We start from the raw sequence: 21,345 nt of genomic DNA, 5'->3' as shown, positions 1-21,345 counted from the left end.
GAAAAAGCATCATCGATAAGAATGGAGACTATTTCACTTAATAAATGTTTTGTTTTGATACATAAGTTGTTCGAGTTTTTTCATCTAAAAAAAAAGCTACATTAATCTTTTGATGACCTAATACTTTCAAATCTGTTAAGACTGGGAGTGCTATCCACTCTCAGAAAACTGTATTCCCTTCTAAGGTACGCGCGAAACTCGTGCCACTTTTGGTCTATTATAAAATAATTGATGTAGGTTATTAAAAGTTGCACACTCTAAGCATCACCTGCTCTTATTGTCCAGTTCTACGCAATAAATTGCATATAAAACTAATGTGGAATATTCCCGGTAGAACAACAAACAACTGGAGCGCTTTCTTTCTGTTTTTGATTGGTAATTAGGTCAGTTTTTAGGACCTGGGAGGGTCAGGTGCAATACTGACCTCATCTTTCTAGAGCGAAAAAATGTTAACCAACTATTTGAAATAACTGTCGTGATTAAAACTATAAACATGTTTGGTATCGTGCATAAACTAAAATTTCGAAAATTCCTTTAAATTTTGAAATGAGATCACTGTGCTATATAATAGTATATAAGAAATATTATGTACGCACCGGCATACTATACTCGATAATATCCAAGGAAGTTCACAATAATAGTAAAGTAAAAATATTTGGAGAAGAAAGCAAGAAAATGGGAAATGGTGAATATGAAAACGTAATTAAGGGAAAGTAAAATAATGATGTAATGTTATAATATATATTATAGTAATGACGTGAGGTAAAACTAATGGTGATCAAAATATTATAGTGGTTCTTTATTACTTTAAATAATTCGATAAATAATTCTTATATTGACACGATAGTTTAAAGCGGTCGGGAAATTCAGTGAAATTGTGAAGTCCATAATTTGCTGCAAGAATATTAGCACATTTCCTGCAAAATAGAAAAAATATCTATTGCAAATGCTTGAGCAGAATTCTCGGTCTTGAAAACTTAAAGCTAGTTTATTCGCTCTGTCCAATACATTTTGTAATGTTGTACAACTTCTAATGTATCTGAAGATGCTGTGAATCATAAACATTGAAACATAGCCTTTTGGAAACATTTGTGTTCAGAAATGGAAAGTTTATAATTCTAATTTTAAAAGCGTCTGTTTTATTGAAAACTTTGAACTTAAATGTTTGATTAACGATGTTGATATCCAAATCCAGGTTGGTTTGTTATTAGGGAAAGATCTTTTTTTTTTTTTCAAGAGTAAGTTCTGATGGATACATTTGTTTGACAATGTCAAGGAAACCTTGACAGTTAAAAAAAGTATATTCATAAAGATTATTCTAATTACTTGCTAGATCCTTCTACAGCTCGGTTATCTTTTCATCCATACGAAAAACAAGTCGATGGTTCACATTCAGACGAAATTTCAGAGTTTCAAAATCGCTTTAATACGAAAGACTTGGCCAACAAGTCAGGTGATTGCTTGACTACGGAGGTAAGGAAATAGTTAACAATCAAATAAATAAGAAAATGTGTTAGCATGTTCTTTACGAATTTTTAAAACAGAAATGTTTTACCTATATCTCCTTTTAGTCCAATCCACGGAGAAATGTATTGTTTTATCAAGAATTAAATTAATATATTCAATTAATGAATGATTAAGCTTTTCTATCAGCAAATCGTGACATTGTTAAAGTATCATAGCAAATTTCTTTCTATCTTCCTTTTTTGCCAAAGTAAGTGTACATATTGAGACATATTGTATATTATTATGAAATCGTTAAATATACAACTATATATATGCCTGATCAAAGTTTACTTTTTTAAAAAAAGATTCGTCAGACTACAATATTAATAATATTAGTGTGCCATCTCCTTGAAACTTAACCTTATTGTATATTATATTCTATATTTCATAGGATAATCCTACTTTCCAATATCCTGATCCTTATTACCCTCGTTTAAAAACTCCGCCTGCGGCCGTTAGGTGGCGAGTTACTGCTGTTAGTCACCCTCCAGAACAAGAGGATATAATCAGAACTAAAGATCTGACATGGGAAATAAAAGATGAAGAATTCCGAATGAATAATGAAAACACCAAACCATTTATTTCCACTTCTAGTTATCCTCAGGTAGCTAAATGTTAGGGTTTTTATGATTTAAGTTTTTCCTACAGCAAAAAAAAATAAACAAATGAAGAAAACATATCCAAAGGTTTCTGACAATATTAATGATTTTTGAAAAGTTATCATCTGTTTATATTTGCGAATAAGTATAATCAAATGTGTTCTGTATTTGATTAAGTAAAGTTCTTAGCTGTACATTTTGAGATCATACTTATTACTATTTATCTCTAAAGTTCTATATCCATAGATGTAATCATAATTCCAAAAGGATGTCAAATAAAATGATGTGTTGAAGCTTTTAAGATATTATATAGTTTCTGAATAATAATTATATTTTGAAAATGTTCAGGTTAATTAGTTCTTTGTGAAATAGAAAAAGTGTAGGTATATATCAACCCAATATTAAAATGTGCTTCACAATGTCGATTTCAATTGTGAATTTTGGTTTAACGATTTTCTTACACGTTCAGAAAACACACTGGTGTTATAAGTATCTTACTTACAAGCAGCTATCACTAAGTATTCTTAACATACGTTTTAAGTTGGTTACTATAATCATGAGATCATTCACATAAAATTACTTGGCTATCCAGACCAGCAGAAGTATAAACTCATACGAAATGATAAAGTTTCATTCTAAATTGAAAATATAGGAAACATAGTTATATAAATTGTGTCAGATGTGCTAGATGAGCTTATGCTTTTCTTAATAACAACCAGACACAAAAAATATATTAGTTTATTTGTATAGTTCAGCATAAAATTGAGTTTGTTTCATAACTGCAACGAGAAAATAAATTATAAAATCCAACTGAAGCGTATTTGAAAAACAACAACAAAAAAATTAAAAATATTTATCGTTTTACGTTAATACACGAGCTGATGCACAAAAGAAAATAAACCTTTCTGACAAACTATACCTAGTGAAAGGTTGAGACATTATTCATTCTCTGTATATTTAAACTATTGGAAGCTTAAGGGGATTATACCGAGATGAGAGACGAACATTAAACTTAATGGAAGGTTGAGACACTCTTCATTCCCTGGGTATAAGATATTGGGAGCTTAAAGAACATATATTGGGAACGAGAAATCGGGAACAAATATTAAGCTAATGTTAAAAACCAGTCTAGTTCTGTGTATCAGATACTTAAAACATCGGTTTTACGGGTCACTCCACACTGTTAATACTTGTTTTAGGTTAAGTAGTGAGTTGGATGTTCGTTTCACGTTCAACTATTTAACGTTCCACACTGCTAATACTTGTTTTAGGTTAAGTAGTAAGTTGGGTGTTCGTTTCACGTTCAACTATTTAACGTTCCGCACTGGTAATATTTGTTTTAGGTTAAGTAGTGAGTTGGATGTTCGTTTCACGTTTAACTATTTAACGTTCCACACTGATACTTTTCTTAGATTAATTAGTAAGTTGGGTGCTCGTTTCGCGTTCAACTATTTAACGTTCCACACTTTTCACTACAACTGATTATGATGAGTGATGAGTTAATTTTCAGTAAATGCAGTTTTTAATGCTTGTATTTATCTTAATATCTTATTTGCCCTTAGCTTTAAAATATCCTCTCGTTATCACAAAATTTGTTTTAATGCAAATCTTCATACGTTGAACAAATGTTAAATGTCCCTGCTCTGATACGTTTATTTTTTTTTTTTTCGCTCAGCAGTGTCGTAATGATAATTCTAAGTTCGTGTAACTAGAGATTTTTCGGCATCAACTCTGCTGCTTGTTCAGGCGAGACTGGATTCAAAAGAAGGGCAGTAACATTGAGAAAGTGTCTTCGAAGTTTCGTGTTTTTTATAGGCACAGGACGAACAACGTGAAATAATTTCTTTGTGTTACCGTATTTTGAATTTTGAAAATTTTTAATTTTCAACTATAATCTAACAGTAAAAACAAAATAATGTTTAGTATGTTTAGTTTTTTATCACTACCGTTTTCTTCACCACTTAACTGATGTGCCGCATATTAATCGACTGTACTGTTTTCATGCTCCTTCGTGAATGAAGTATATTTGTTCCACACCAAAATTCAGCCTCAACCTAACAAAATCCTTTCTACAAGGTCCTCCTCACTCGCTCAGTTTTAAATGAAACTTAGATTTGTCAAATGAAAGAGCACCATGTCTGCTCTTTACCACTTATAAAAAAAGTTAATTTAAAATATTATCCATAGTAAAAACAGACGGTGATTTTAGAGTCAGTTTATTATATAAGCATTATGTAAGCGCAACATACACTTCACAACTTTGTGTTTTTCTTGTACGCATGTATGTAGCTAGTAGGGATACCCTTTGGAATTGTATTCTTGAACTTGGTGATTTTACTTTTTTACTCTTTTTGTTCTTGTGATAGGTTTGTCATCAAGATGAATACAAAATGTCAACACCAGTTTGATGGGCAACCTTCAAACTCTTTATCCAATCCTCTTGTTCCAGAAGATAAGACGAAAATCTGACGATATGTTTATAATGATGGATTCCTCACCAGTTTCTTTATGTCTTTGATGACTGTAATTTGCCATGTCAGAGATACACGATATATTTCAGAGACCCAGTTTCCCATGCAGGCGTTTTTATTAGTAAACACTTTTTGAAAATATATGTACACTTATATTCCGCCTTTCAGTTCTGTGCATAGTTAACTGTTGTTTTGAAAGCTTATCAAATGTTTAAGATGTGCCACGATCCAAACAGAATTTAACAAAGTTATTTGTGAAATTGTGTAGTAACGTAAAACGTGGAATATAGATCGTTGCGGAACATAAGATTCTCTTTCACTGTTTCATATTCCAATGGAATGCAGTAAAATAACCTTAACAATTTGATATATTAAGTTATAGTCAAAGACAGTTTTCCAATTCTCGGAAAGCTACAAGTAAACTAAATTATTTATTGATATCACCATCACTTAAATAATTTACTCATTGACCTACAGATGCTATAGCTGTGGAAAATATTCATGAAAGACTGCAACCCTGCCAGGAAGACTTGGTGAAAGACAAAAAGTTTAATTTTTTTATACTTATTCATCGTACTAAAAGAAATGTTAAGTGTACATGTAATGCTGAACTGTGTATTTCGTAAAACGAATAATTGATTGTTTTTAGTTAATGTTAAGCTGATTTTATGTTTCTTACGTTCCATGACCTTACTGGATGAAAGCTCCATGTGTGTATGTGTGTGTGTGTGTGTGTGTGTGTGTAAGCAATAATAAAATTGATAATATAAGTGAGTTACATTATCTTTAAAATCTGGTTGTTGTTTTTTCAAACTAACATGCAAATTTCCTCTTAGGTCAATATACAAGTGTTCATATATTTCTAAACATAACTTTTATAACACATTAAACATATCCATGAAATTTTGAATTTGATCATGGTTGAGTTTATAACTAATTATACGACATGTTACAAATTTGCTTCCTACCTCATATAAACATCTTTTAAAAACAAAATGTCACAATTTTCCATTTATTTCTCTAAAAGAATAATTAAACATTAATAAGTTTTAGTTTTGGCTTATAAAATAGTTATTTCAGTGCTACAGTTTGTGGCTTGCTATTAATGATAAAAATTATTTAAAAAGAAAAAAAAACTTTTCGATTCAAATGGTGCCACAAGGGAGTTACAATGGAAAAATGCACACAAATATCAACTCATAGTTAAAGAAACTGCATCGACCTATCTTCCCTCAACTTGATTTATTGTGTTATTGAAATATAACCATAATAGTAACTGAGTTGAAATAATAGTTAAGAAACGTGAAATTCGGTAAATACGTGTACACATAAAATTTGGCATGGTAGATTTTAAAAACTTGGTTTTCTTCGCTGTATGACGTCAAAATTTATAAATTTTAAGCATTCTGATTTCTGTCAAATCCTCTTGTATGCACCAATTCATATTACGTATTATTTATAACAATAAATTGACGATACAGTTTTTGTTTGAGGTTTTTAAAAAATTATATTTTCTCCTGTTATACATCAGGTACATTTAGATTATCGAATGCTTTTGGTAAAAGTTTAGAAAAACAACCTTTACACTCCAGATAAATATAAAAATATATATATTTATATTTCAACCAAAGTTTCGCCTTTGCGGTTTCATCAGGGTTAATATACACAACTTTTTGTTTGTAGATTAACGAATATTCTACTATCAAACAGTTGTGTATATTAACCCTGATGAACCCGCAAAGGCGAAAAGTTGGTTGAATTTTAAAAAAAATATTACTTGATATTTATCTGGAGGGTAAAAGTTATTTTTCTAAACTTTTATCAAAATGTGTAAGTCACTCCAGTATGAACTACAAATTTTGGAAGACAACAAACAGTTATCGAATACTGTTAATGGGACTTTGATAAATGTGGCGTAATTAGTGTTGAAATATAATAATTTAATAATGATACTGAAAATAACGAATTCTATTGAAATCACATGAACAATTCAACTTCAAATAAAACAAGCTCCTCACACAAAATGTTAAATTTGTATATTGTTTGGAGATGCTGGGTCTCTGTAAATAGTAACACTATATACACTTATATTCCGCCTTTCAGTTTTGTGCATAGTTAACTGTTGTTTTGAAAGCTTATCAATTGGCTAAGATGTGCCACGAACCAAACAGAATTTAACAAAGTTATTTGTGAAATTGTGTTGTAACGCAAAACGTAGAATATAGATCGTTGCGGAACATAAGATTATCTTTCAGTGTTTCATATTCCAATGGAATGCAGTAAAATAACATTAACAACGTTCATTATAAGCCGAGAGAAATCTAGATTGGTCGGTTTAAGAAATTAAAATCTAATATCCATTTTTAATTTTGGATAATCCGGATTTATTCCTATGTAAAAGATATGTGCATAAGGTATTGTCCAATACACATTTTATTCAGTAAAAAAAATATTTATCAATGTACAAACCAACAAGTTTTCACGACTATGAAAATACCACAGTGACGAAACTTGAACAAATTACTTATATAAATGATAGCATACACAAGTAAACAATATATGCACTAACCTGTTTCACACATTGACAGATACGTGAAGCTCTTTGAATAACATTCTCTATCATCGATCCACTTAGATAAATAAGAATTAATTATATAGCTCAAACTACAATTCCCAGCTAGTCAAAAAATCGGATATTCGTAAATACGTTTGATGTTTGGATCTGAACGATTCATCAAAATAATTTCTAAAAAAACGTTTTCTATAGTTAGATATTCTTATATATCCTAGAAAGGTATTTGTGACGGTAAGGTAAACATTGGGATATTTAAAAATAATTGGTCTTTCACATTTCACAAATGGTATACATTTCTAACCTATTACTCGATAATTCAAAATGTCACAGAGTATCTAATTTGGTTTACATTGAAAATTAAATTTTTTAGATATAGTAATTTCTATTTTCACCAGGCTCAACAAATCTTTAAATTTAGTTAATGAGTTGTATAATATTGAAGTTCCTTTAGCTATTTCATTATTTTTCACGGATAAGATTGGTTAGTTGTAAATATATAAATAGATAGATAAAAAGCTACTTAATTTGACTAATTATTACACTAAAAATTAAATTAGTTTAATCTAACAATTTAATAAAACAAAAGGAATTTTTTTAAATCACTCTAAGGATAGGAAGAAAATTACTTTCTTTTTTATTCTATTTTCTTACGTTTGCTAATTTTACTTAACGAACTACATACTTCAAAATCTCAACGAGATTTGTTACCAACGAACTTGACACTCCTGACTGTAATAATTACTGAATCAGAAAATTATTTACTGCTAACACTTGAGCTCTATTCATAGGTTCATAGTATCCGCTATCTCCTCTTGTTAGATGATCTTTTGGTATCATCTTGCAAACTATCATGATTTTTATAACACTTCTTAAGTAGTTTATTTATCTCATTAAATATCTTAGTCGCAAATGATATATATCAACATCACTCGCGACTAAAAGTTTTATTTTTGTATGTTTTATTTCTAATTAAAAGACTTTGCATTATCTTGCTATCCATCGTGATACATTTCATATACTTCGTAAGTAGTTTTTTTCCATTAAATCTCTCAGTCGCAAGTAATATGTATGCGTATGTTATTCACGACCAAAAGGCTTGTGTCTTTATTCTCTGTGTATGTATTATTTTTAAAACATTATCAACAAACATAAACACACATGGAAAAACTCTAAAAAATACATTTGTGGGGAAAAATCTGATGAAAGAAAAAGGTTATTATATATCTTGAATTCCACATTAATAATAGCTATAGGAAAGATTTCCCAACTGATTTCTATCCTCTATCACAAGGATAACTATGCACTATAGGTGACCCCAGTGAACGCGTTGGGTAAGTCTCGGTTTGTCTTGAAGGAGAGGTTGTTGATCGCGAAATCATTGGCCAAGAATGTAACCGGGTAAAAAGCCCTCAGGGTTATTTACTTTGGAACTTTTGGGAATATAAAAAAGGCGGACTTACAAGATTTGGACCGAGAAAGCTCTTGAGGTTCATTTCATAGGATAAATCGACATTGTTTGTGAATCAGATATATTTCCCTTCCAGAAAACAACAAACAACAACAGCAGGACAACCCTGAATATTTGATAACACAGACATATGTAATATGTATCAATACGAATAACCCAACAGCCATGTACAAAAACCACGCGAAACTGATTTAGCGTAATGTACATTTTGGAACAAATCTTCATACCCGAAGCATCGAGTAATAGACTGAAGATGAAACTTCCGTGAAAAAATATTAAAGCTTCTTCGTGAAGAAAAATAGTGAGAAGCGGTCCCATAAAATTACAAAGTGGTTACAGACAGTGAAAATCAAAAACCCGCTTTCAATAGTTTTAGCGATTAATAAAATATATAAATATTATTTAAGAAATTTTTTTTTTGACTTTTTCATCATCAATATGTTTTCGTCTATAGGTAGTTCAATACTGAAAAAATTAAAAATTTCAAAAATGTTCATAAATATTAGATGATCGCCTATTTCATCAGTAGCGAGCATGAGCTCCAATATTTCTTGTAAGGCAAAACGACAAGATTTGAACAGATGTAAGATGCTTTTGCATACTTAATCTTTAATCTTCTTCTTCATATACTAAGGCTGGAATCATTTCCAATATCGTGTACATTAATGCCGTATCATTGTTTGTTTATTTTAAATTTCACGCAAAGCTACACGAGGGCTATCTTCGCTAGCCGTTTCTAATTTAGCAGTGTAAGACTAGAGGGAAGGCAGCTAGTCATCACCACCCACTGCCAACTCTTGGTCTGCTCTTTTACCAACGAATAGTGGGATGGACCGTCACTTAGAACGCCTTCACGGCTGAAAGGGCGAGTGTGACGGGGATTCGAACCCGTGACCCATAGATTGCGAGCCGAGCGCCCTAACCACCTGGCCATGCCGGGCCTGCTGCATCATATACAGTACAAACAAGATTTTTTCATAAAATCTCAATACATCTCATCCGTAGATGGCCCCAAATGTGTCTATCGCATTTTGTTCTACTGAACATACGTCATAAGCATCATTATCTTCGTCAGCAACGTGAATTCATTGAATATCATTATATATGAATATATGTTTAGCTTTTAAGGTGTGGAGGAGATGGAGAAAATGAATGTTAACTTAGAATGGTTTTCAAAGACGGACATTCCTCAACATACATTTTAATTACTTTTTAAGGTTTCGGGTGATCTCCTTATTAGGACCGTTCTGTTTAGATTTAACCACACTCACCACATCATCCACATGTTACTTAAGCACGAGGTGTATTTCATCCAGCTTCGAGTTTTCCTTTATTTCTTTCATCGTGAACATTACATCAAAGGGCCAGGATAGAGACTTACTGTGTTTCACGAGGTTTCTTTAATTTACTTTTTCACCAATAAATACAATGTAAAGACATAATTCAAAGACCTTTATGTTTTCCTTCTCAAGTAAGATATATATATATATGATCATGTAATTAATTAATTTTAGTTCTTTACAAAAGAAATTTAAATAACTTGATCACGTTAAGTAAATTCAAATATTTATTTTACGCTTAACAATAATAATCTCTGGAAATCAATAATGGATAATAATCTACTGTAATCAATAATGGATAATAATATCTGGTAATCAATAATGGATAATAATATCTGGTAATCAATAATGGATAATAATATCTGGTAATCAATAATGGATAATAATATCTGGTAATAAAGTGCATAAATTTGTCATATTTTATCTCATATTTTTTCTTGAGCTGTGTGGTAAGACTTTTTTGTACTTTATTTCCAATTCCCTGTAACTCATATTGGTTTAAATGAGATAATAGACAGTATATTTTGGCTGAGATACTAAGATATAGACCGATATTTGAGACACCATCTGCTATTTTCGGGTAACGGATTTTTTTCCCTATCATGAAATAGTTCCTTTCATATAATTACCATGGATTATTTTAACAAAAATAACCACTTCATATCCTCGTAAGTTTGCCTTTTGTGGTTTACCCTCGCTTATTCTGCTTGTTTTCTTCTTTTCCTTAAAATTAATTCATTTTTGAGTGAATAATTGATTGGGAAGAATTTTATCTCTTCTATTTTTTGTAAAAAAAATAAAAGCTCAAAGTGTGTATTTATTGAAATTTATACAACAACTAGAAGTATGAATAAGAAACATTACTTTAACTTTATCTGTACTATATATGCGTAGATACACATAGGAAACTTATAATTATATTTGTAATAAATTTCGTCCGTAAAGACTGAACTTCATAGATTATATGTTCCCTTATGTGAAAGGTAATTATTAGATAGGATACAATATGGCTATTCATCAGAATGCGTTTTCTTTATGAACATAATACACTCACGTTTCATGACGAAGAATCCCTTCTAAAAATACTACTTCGATCCAGCATCCGCAATACTGTTTCCGGTTTACTCAAGAGATTTAGACAGAAATCCATTTTATTGCTACCAAACCTAAATATTTATCTCCTTCAAAATGCCTGTCACCAAGTCTAGAATTACATAACATATTTTCGTGTACGTGAATCTCTCACGTCATTTTTGCATTATAACTGGAAAGCCTGATTATAGGCTGACCAAAATATAGCTCTTATCTGAGTGTAGTAGTCTTTATTTCTTTATGTTTCCGACAAAAGTTTCTGTAATTAGAAGTTGAACAGTTTGATCTTCATTTGCAACATAATTATTTATTATTCATCGCAATTTGCGACTTCAATGATCAGGTGTAGAGTAACAAACAAAAGTTTAAGGAAAGGGAATGACAAGAGTAAGGCATAACAAACAGCTTTTATTCCTGAGAAATGTACTTCTGTCTCGCAAGTTTAGTTTATCTAGCGCTTCGATTAGCATAGGAAGTAAACATTATAGAAGCAGAAAGCCTTATCTGTCGACAAACAAATAACATTCAGTCCAAACAAGCAACACGCGAGCCAGAAAATGGAATTATTATATAATATGAATTTAAAATTAACCAAGTGAAGCCGTGTATTTCATTCAGTTTGTAAGTTACTTATTTTAAGTACTAAAAACACAGTTTTTACCGATTCTCTTATCAAACCTTGCACATTAAAACCGATACAATTACCTATCCTAAAACACATTAAAATCGACACATTAACCTATCCTAAAACATTAAAATCGACACATTAACCTATCCTAAAACATTAAAATCGACACATTAACCTATCCTAAAACATTAAAATCGACACATTAACCTATCCTAAAAATGCATTAAAGAACAGAACACAGAAACTAATTAATCAGATTAATATTAAAGCCGAGGCTTAAACTAATCTCGTCCCGCAATATGCATTAGGTAATGTCACTCATCAGTGAACCACATTAGCATAACCATGTTTCAGTGATGAGAAAAAATATTACATATTCTGTATATGTTGAATTTCCAACTGTTTTAAGAGGAGACTAAAAAACGTCCTAATGAAAAACATCATGGCTTATAAAATATTTTCGTTTTCATTCTAAAACATATGCTAATGCATTTTAAATTGTAAATTTTTAATACCATTGACTCAGCTTAATTAGCTATTTTGTTTTTAAAATTTGTATTACTTCAAATAATTAGATATCCCTAAAGGTTCCTAAATCCATTATGAAGTTAGTATAAATCATAAGTCCGAAATTCCCTTGATTATTGTTTAGTATGTTCTCTCTCCTAACATTTTTGGTTCAGGTCATGTGTTGGCCAGGTGGTTAGGGCACTCGACTCGCAATCTGAGGGTCGCGGGTTCGAATCCCCGTCCCACCCAACATGTTCGTCCTTTCAGCCGTGGGAGCATAATAATTGGAAAGTCAATCCCACTATTCGTTGGTAAAAGAGTAGCCCAAGAGTTGGCAGTGGATGGTGATGACTAGCTGCCTGCCCTCTATTCTTTCACTGCTAAATGAGGGACGGATAACGCAGATAGCCCTCGTGTAGTTTTGCGCAAAATTCAAACCAAACAATAAGTTACGTAATTGGGGTGCGAAACGCTCATATATTAGCCACGTAAATATAAAGTGTATTTTGATCTTTATACTAGTTATACACTACCCATACTTGAGTGAGGAAACACTTTATGCTAATATAATAATAAGTAGGTAAACAACGATTTATAAGCAAAAGGAAAAGTTTTATTGATGATGGAACATACTACATGTTTTAACAGAATATTGGTCTGTCCTCTTCAGGTATTATCAGTACTAAGTAGTCCAAAGTTTATATTTCGTTACAAAGACAATAGGGATTAAATGTGACGGAAATTATGTCAGCAGGTGACAGGATATAGGTAGAGGTCAGAGGTAGAGGTCGAAACATGTAATATGTTCCACCATCAATAAACCTTTTCCTTATGCTTATAAATCGTTGTTTGCCAACCTATTATTATACGTTATCCATGTTTACCGACCATAACATCTTTGCCACGTGAGTTATATTATTATACATGCTTACTGGTCACTTTCTCTTAGTTATGTCAGTTATATTAATATTTATATTTACTAGGTACATGCATCTTACGTCAGTTATACAATATTAATTTTTAGTAGTTACATGATTTTTACACCAGTTACATAATATCCATTTTTAATAGTTACACTGCCTTAGCTAGGGCAGTTATATAATATCATAATATCTAAATTTTTCGTTACATTTTTTGGACAACCCAAGTAATACTAACTACAGAATTTAGAACTTTAAATGATACAGCAATTTGCTTTTTCCAGCATAATACAGTTTAATTATTTCGAGTTCCGTAATCCTTGATCTTTAGCTAAGTCTTAGATTACAGTTTTTCCAAAAAATGCAGTACCAGCTTTCTTTCAACATTTTATTTAAGTATTCGCAATTTTTCATTTTCTGTAGTTCGGAACTTTATGCTACTCACTCAGTGAGATTAATATTTTGATGGATTAACTCTCTAGTGACGTCTATGTAGATAATGCATGATGTATAGGATTATAAAGCTATAATCAAACACCTAAAAATGCAAGTTTAATGAAATGGGAAAGAACGGTTCAAAACTAGAAAAATCTAAAACGAAACATACTGCTTTAATTAGCTGGTGAACTGATCAAATGGATCAATATAGTGGTTATTCTGGTCAATGTAATGTCTGTGATCGTTATTAAGTTACATGATATTGTGTTACTAATACGTGCCAAGAAATCTGATTTGATTTGAATGACTAGTAAAACGTACAGTTGTTTTGGGAACCAAAAAATATCTAAAGGTTAACATTGTTGTTAACATTGTTTATAAGAAGCACTTTGTGTCATCAGAAATGGAGTGAGATATAAGTACATTATTCTACGTCATCAAAACTCGAGTTATAGTTGTCTACATAGATATCAGTTGGTGCTATCTAAAACTCGAATTAGAGTTGTCGATATGAATATCAGTTGGTGTTATCGAAGATCAGATTAGAAGTATCTGTTGGAATATCACTCTGTGCTATCGAAAACTCGAGTAAGAAGTTTTATATAACTACTGCTCAGTGCCACTGAACCCTAAATTTAAGGATATATATATATATATAAATCACTCGATATTAACGTCGCCTCTGGCTAGTAGTGTCTACGTAACTATTGCATCTATATAAAGGTCACACGGTGTCATTGAAGCTAGAGGTGTCTATAAAGTGCACTGCTTACCATAGAACATTCATTAAGCTCACGGTATGAATTAAGTTTATTATCGGAACTTGACTCTTTTTATACCTTTCGAACCGATTTTTGGTTTTGTGTATGTATTCAATGCGAGAAAAACATGGACATATTATTTGACTTTTTAATCGTTTTTTTTTCCATCCTTCAACTCAGTCAAAGGTAAATTAATCTGGTCTTTGAGGGTTTTTTTTATGATAGAAACCATAAACTTCTTAGGGATAGTCGTCTTAATTAGTACCACTGAATGGCCATGTAAATAATGATGCTCGAGGTGGTAGACTGGTTGTAGTAGATGTATAATGTCGGCTTGTCAGGACCATCAAGCAGGATTAGTTTTTCATCGACAATGTAACATAATACGTGCTCCACTTATTTGCTTCTCTTCGTTCAGAGACTTGACTAATGAGGCTATTCTATGCTGTCATTTGTGATAGTTAAGGTTAAGTGCAGGATTGAGTACAATATTTACTTTTCTTGTCCTCGCCTCACTCGAAAGACATTACGACGATTGAATGAAGAAAGAAAGTTACATCAATTTGGGTTCATTTTTTAAACGCATTTTCCGTTACAAACATTGAATAGTGTGTTATTATTTATTATGAGCTTTCGAAATGCTGAAGAAACGTCTTTATTATATCATAAATATGTGTGTTACGTGTAGATAATTGTGTTTTGGAATGAGTACTAGGGTTGCGGTTTCAAAAAGATAAATTTTTACGAACTTTCTTGTATTGAGCCTTATTTTCCTTTTGTTTGAAGATTTTTCAGTAAATGGGGTCGTTTTGTAAAGCTTTAGTACAATATAAAGTAATGACGAGTGTCTCATCGGGTTTACAGATAAACGTAAGTATTTGCAATATTTTAACTTCGAGACGACCCGTAGGATTAAAGCATAGCAATAATCATTATTAACTACAGGAAAACAATAGTGGTAATAATGAGATTTCAGTATTGCGAAGGAAATACTTCCATATTAAAATAACTAGGACATTTATCCAATAAAATAAAAAATTCCCCGAATGGAGGCTGAAGGCAGCCTGGAGGGTTCACCTGTTTAAACCCTCGCACCACTATACAATCGTGTGTTGTCTGTCATTCATAAGGGACGTTTAATGTTGAAATTTGTGCTGTCGTGACATCAGTAAAACATGCGCATGCCATGAATCACGAGAAGAATTAGGCACTCTATGGGCTACAAAACATCATGACATATGAACTTCAAAGGCAAAAATTTATATAAATATCTGTTACCCTTAATTTTAGCTTTATTTACTTTTAAAACATAATACTTTCCTGGACCCTGCGGAAATGTATCTAGTCTATTTATGTTTGTATGCTTTCGGCTTTGTAGCTAGTGCCTTCTGCGGGCACTGTTAGGGAGAGCTAAAAAAATTAACGTAGTGTGGAACCTACTAAAACTAGAATTTATTTAATAAGCTGTTTCGGTTTGGTTTTGAATTTCGCGCAAAGCTACACGAGGGCTATTTGCGCTAACTGTCCCTAATTTTGTAATGATAGACTAGAGGGAAGGCAATTAGTCACCACCACCCACAATTAACTCTTGGGCTACTCTTTTACGAAAGAATAGTGGGATAACCATCACTTTATAACGTCCCCATGGCTGAAAGGACGAACATGTTTAGTGAGACGTGAATTCGAACCCTCGACTTGCAGATTACGAGCCTAGCGCCCTAACCACCAGGCGCTGCCAGGCCTTAATAAACGGGATAAAATTTAGTTTAATAAAATTTGATACCGTTGAGTAAATGTTTAAATACTTTTAGTTGGGGATTACTTTCTAGCTTTATGTAAATGTCCAGAGACTAATAAAGATGTTCAGTGAGTGAAAAAAACACACAACATATTCTTAATACACAGTAAAAAAACATTTATGTTTTCTTTTTATGGCAAAGATGCTGAGGCTAACGTTGATATACTGACCATCCACCATTCACGTTAAGAAGTTGACTGTAACTCTTATAACTCAACCATCGGGGAACATTTTGTAAATGTCCAGAGACTAATAAAGATGTTCAGTGAGTGAAAACAAATACACAACATATTCTTAATACACTGTAAAAACATTTGTGTTTTCTTTTTATGGCAAAGATGTTGAGGCTAACGTTGATATACTGACCATCCACCATTCACGTTAAGAAGTTGACTGTAACTCTTATAACTCAACCATCGGGGAACATTTTATGATGTCACGCGTAATCCACACCGGCTCAATCAGACAGCTTTATGTCTACGTTAAAAATAAAAGAACGAATGGATGTTAAAGGAAAACTGCAAGCTCATTAAAAATATCAAATTATCTATCGTATCTAAAATAATCCATTTTATTGCGTAAACTAGAGGTAGGTGCTTACAAAATGAAATATTTTTGTGCAATAAACTGTGTATGGAGCTTGATTAATGTCAAGTTATTAGAAGTATACAAGCTTCCTAGACCGTTGAACATTTTTTTACAAACTGATTTTATATTTATGGCTGGTATAGCTTAAATGTCTATAATGCTAATTACATTTTCCTTTTGACGTGACTTAGGAAAAACGTCAGATATACGTTAATAACATATTTCTCTGCTTAATCTCGTCTGATTTGTTTATTATATTTTTGGTCATATTTAAATTAACTTTTTCCTGGGTGTAACTTCTATTGCATACTGAAGACACCGAAATATTAAAACAAATAGACAAAAATATAAAGAAATTTAAGGAACTATATGATTTTCCCACTCTTATTAGTACCATTCTCCCAGATTTGTATGCCGTCTGTTAAATTCTTGATAATTGTTAAAATAACTACAGCAAACGTGACTGGGGTTATCTTTAAAATAGCCGGAGTATTTTCTTTTCCTTTTATCTGTTATTCAGTGTCTCATATTTATTCAGTGATTTACAGAATGCTACGATCTGAATAGACTGAAAATTGATATTTATACTTTCTAACATAATAAAGGTTTAAATTTTATTTTTTGTTTGTTTGTAATTAAGCACAAAGCTACACAATGGGCTATCTGTGCTCTGCACACCATGGGTATCAAAACCCGGTTTCTAGCATTGTGTTTTAAGTCTATAATAACTACAACAAGGTCTTAGTGTAGAATAATGTTGTCATCTACATTACACAGTTGACATGAAAATAAACATTTCTTTTGTACTGAAATATGTGCATTTTTTATGATTATATATATTAATGAACTTTGAAGCTAGTGCATCTACTTATTTTTGTTTTGATCATTTGTCTCTGATTTTAGTTTTCATAACAAGGAAGCTCTTTCAAAACTACTTTTAAACCTTCAATGTAATGTTTCTACTTGTAAAAGTGACTAATGTTTCTAAGCCTATTCGGGCCATTTTCAGTTACAGTGCACTGTGTGAGTTCAGTGGAATATCACAAAAATATATTTTGATTGCAGTTCACCCAAGAAACAAGAAATAATTCCATAGACGACAGGTTGAGAGCTACGTTGAGCCTTTGTAATATATATCTATAAAGTTGAAATCAGCAGATAAAGAAGGAAGGTAAAATGATTACTTTTAATTGATTATGCCATATTTTTCTGATTGTCAGTGTGAGAATAATTAAAACGCACGATGTTTAATGTTTTTCAACCTGTCAAATATTAATGTAATTGATGTACTGTTTCTTATAACAGCATTGTTCTCATTGATGTCACTTTGTTTATATTACAGTAGCTTTAATGTGTTTCGAGTGTTCAGAATCGAATTGGTACTGTTTTTGATTTTCCGGATTAATGTTCTGATAGTTAGAAAGTATATTTTTAGACTCAAGTAAGAAAGTTGCTTCATTTGTGATACCCATAATACACAGCTGTCTTTTCTGTTGGTGAATCGGTTAATTCCCAGGGGCGTGGCTCGCCTTTGTACTGAAGAAAGAGTGTTCTTGAGCCACGTAAGTGAGGTGTGAGATCTAAACAACCGGACTTTGTTTTGTTTCATACATAAAAGACTCTTCGTTTTATGATTGACATCGGATTAAGGACTGTTCTTGACAGCCTTGAAAGATTTCAGGTTTTGATTATTTTCAGTTAAAGATATATATTTGTATTTTTGTTGGGTAATTTAAAGAGTTTCTGTACTTTTTATTTCACTTTTAGTTTCAGCTTTCAGGGCAGACTCATACTGAACTGGTGACAGAGAAACAATAACAATATTCTTTCTCAAGACACACCAAACACTTTCTTGTGTTTGAGTTTACCTTATGATTGTGTTTTTGATATTAAAGTTTTTTATTCGTGTATTTTTGTGTACCGTCACGTTTCCTTGTGTTGGACTCGGCCAGAATCAGGAAAGAATAAACCTACACTTCGTGATATTGTATTTGTTCGATCTCCTGTTTTTGCGGGCCTTACACCCATTTATTTTAAGGGAAGACAGTATATCTGAGAATACCACATTATTATTATCTTCTGGAGAGATGTGTGTGTGACGTAATGTTTAATATGAGTTTTGTTCAAGTATTAACATACGTAGCCACGCGTAGCTGTAATAATCCTAGTAATCAATGAATGAATGAATGAGCTGCGACATCAGACTCACACTCTTAGTTACAATTCTTTTTGTCGTCACGTGATATGCAAATACGGTTTTAAGAACGCATTTCAACTACACCTATTGAGATATTTTGTTTCTTCCTAAATGTATTCAGCATATGGTTTTATATACACCTGCACCAACTGACAAAGCTGTTGGTCCTATAACATTTTGCCCGCAACAAACCGTGCGATCAACCTTCTGTATATGCATATTGATACAACTGTTAACGTAATATTTCTAATCCTTCATGCATTAAATGTATACGATTTATAGTTTTCAAATACTTTCTTTTAAGTGCTATTTTCTGTCTGTGTTCTATAATAACTGTAGATAGAGACTAGATAATCTAGGTACATTTTTCGCTTATATCAATCACGGTAACGTATATGATTGATGTTACTATCTCGACTAACGATAAACCATCTCAAGTCTCGTACAAGACAGATTTGAGCTAAACGATTATAAAACCGAAACGGGACGGAAACTAGCTTTAGGATTATTTTCTGGATGAATTTAGGTATATATATTTTCTAAATACATAGCAATATAATTCACTGTGTACATTATATATAAATCTCAGGATTAAAGTTTCATTAACTCAAACTGGCTTGTGTAACATTTGTCACCTACATCCTAATAAAGGTGTAGTTATTATATATTCTTTTTTAAATCAAGGGGCTGTAACGGAAATTTCTGAGAAATTAAACCCTGAATCACACCACTTAAGTTCATTTTGTTTTGAATATTCACGGAAAGGTAAACAGAAAATATTTGCACTAATCGTCCCTTATTTTGATTTGATAGTCCAGATGGAGGGCAGCTAGTCAACAGCACCCATCCCCGATTATTAAGCTTAAAACAAAGACAAACATATTCATGGCCTCAAAGTAAGGAGAGCGAATTTTTAGGGAAGGGGGTAATGGAACGCGAAACATGGACTCTCGGATCCACAGCTCAGTACTCTAGCCAGCCACCAGGTCATATTATGCCCGATTCATATCACAGTTTAGACAATCGAAATACTTGGAACATCCTGACTAATGTCGTCTTATAGGTATGGATGAAGACTTTATGGAAATCACAAACTTCTTCATGTTATGCCACATATTGCCAATACAGACTGGGTACTCAAATACTATGTATCTTAAACTGAAGCATCCTTATATTTGAGACAAGTGTGTGCCTCAATGATTAGTGTGTCCTACTGCGAAGCTGAGGTTTGAGTCCCTTTACCGCCCCAAAAATGTTCGCACTTTTTGAACGGTAGGTGCGTTTTATAAATGACGTTCCAATCTCAGTATATTCGGTCTGATAAGAGTAACTCGAGAGTGCAGTAGGGAGTCTGATCAGCTGTCTTCCCTATTGTCTGTCATTTTAGAATAAGGAAAACAAGCGCAGATAGCGCTCGTCTAGTTTTGCGCAAAATCCACCGAACAAAGAAGCAATCCTATCAAATGTTTTACTTGTACCTTCTATCTTAGTTCTACATAACAAGCTCGTGGTAAATAACTAGTTCTTACGTATTTCTGTACTTACAAAAACTAAAACATTCAGTAATGAATGATTACTAAGAAAGCAAAAGAGATATCTATTTATTCTCTCCGTATTTCTGGCGTTTTCTTTGGCTTACGTAACCAAGTCCATTTATTAATACAATTATCTGTGGGATTCTGAATCTGAAGAGCTTAATTGAAATGTGTATTCGTAAGGAAAAGGTGTGATAAGTTTATTTTTCTGATAAGTAAAACTTCTTGATAAACCCAAAATACGGAGAAAAAAAAACGTTACGTTTATGTAAAAGTTTTTATCTAGATAGAAAAAACATCTTAATTATTAGATTGATATCAATGCAGTCTAATGGCTATATATTTGGTTCAGTTCTTATTGGGAGATTTGTAACTATACGAAACCTTCTGTGTTTTTTCTGATATTGGAATGCTATTGATTTTCTTTCGAACTCAAACGAGAAAATAGGAAAAAAAGAAAAGAAAAACCTAATCAACAGCCGGAATATAAAATTCCACGCCAAAGACTTGCAAACTAATACGAAGCTTGAATTTCCATGAATAACAAATACTTTTTTCATTAGTAGTTAATACTTGAGTGAAACTTTAGCTCTGGCTTTTCAAAGATACCTGTTAAAATACGTTGGAATGTTTTATTTAAAAATTAATAATTTCCAATCCCCTTGCAAATACCGCTAAATTACATATACGTCTTAAAGTACAGAGTTGAGGTAAGATAACTAAAAATGAAAGTCGTTATCGGTCATAAATATACAAAAACAAAAAGGAAAAAGTAGTTAATAAACGGGCTGAATCTGTGGATCTTCAAAACAAAAGTACACAGTCGACTTCAGCCTTTATTTGGTCATATTTATTCATTATGCAGTCGTTATATATACAGTCACTTTGTAGCCGTGATTTATATTCAGAATACAGTCGT

General features: G+C 32.0%; 1 protein-coding gene across 1 annotated transcript in view; it reads left to right on the top strand.

Moving 5' to 3' along the window:
- Window positions 1-5,262, top strand: part of LOC111084911 (nephrin-like) — a 166,949-nt gene extending 161,687 nt beyond the window's left edge. The window contains exons 8-10 of the mRNA XM_022381468.1: window positions 1,334-1,473; window positions 1,898-2,110; window positions 4,472-5,262. Of these exons, the coding sequence (XP_022237176.1) occupies window positions 1,334-1,473; window positions 1,898-2,110; window positions 4,472-4,513 (395 nt within the window). The 3' untranslated portion in view covers window positions 4,514-5,262. The remainder of the gene's footprint in view (window positions 1-1,333; window positions 1,474-1,897; window positions 2,111-4,471) is intronic.
- The last annotated feature ends 16,083 nt before the right edge of the window (window positions 5,263-21,345 follow it).

The sequence above is a fragment of the Limulus polyphemus genome, unplaced genomic scaffold (assembly GCF_000517525.1).
Source record: "Limulus polyphemus unplaced genomic scaffold, Limulus_polyphemus-2.1.2 Scaffold7, whole genome shotgun sequence".
Classification (NCBI taxonomy): domain Eukaryota; kingdom Metazoa; phylum Arthropoda; class Merostomata; order Xiphosura; family Limulidae; genus Limulus; species Limulus polyphemus.
Note: the sequence above shows the minus strand (reverse complement) of the source record. Positions and strands in the feature narration are given on the sequence as shown.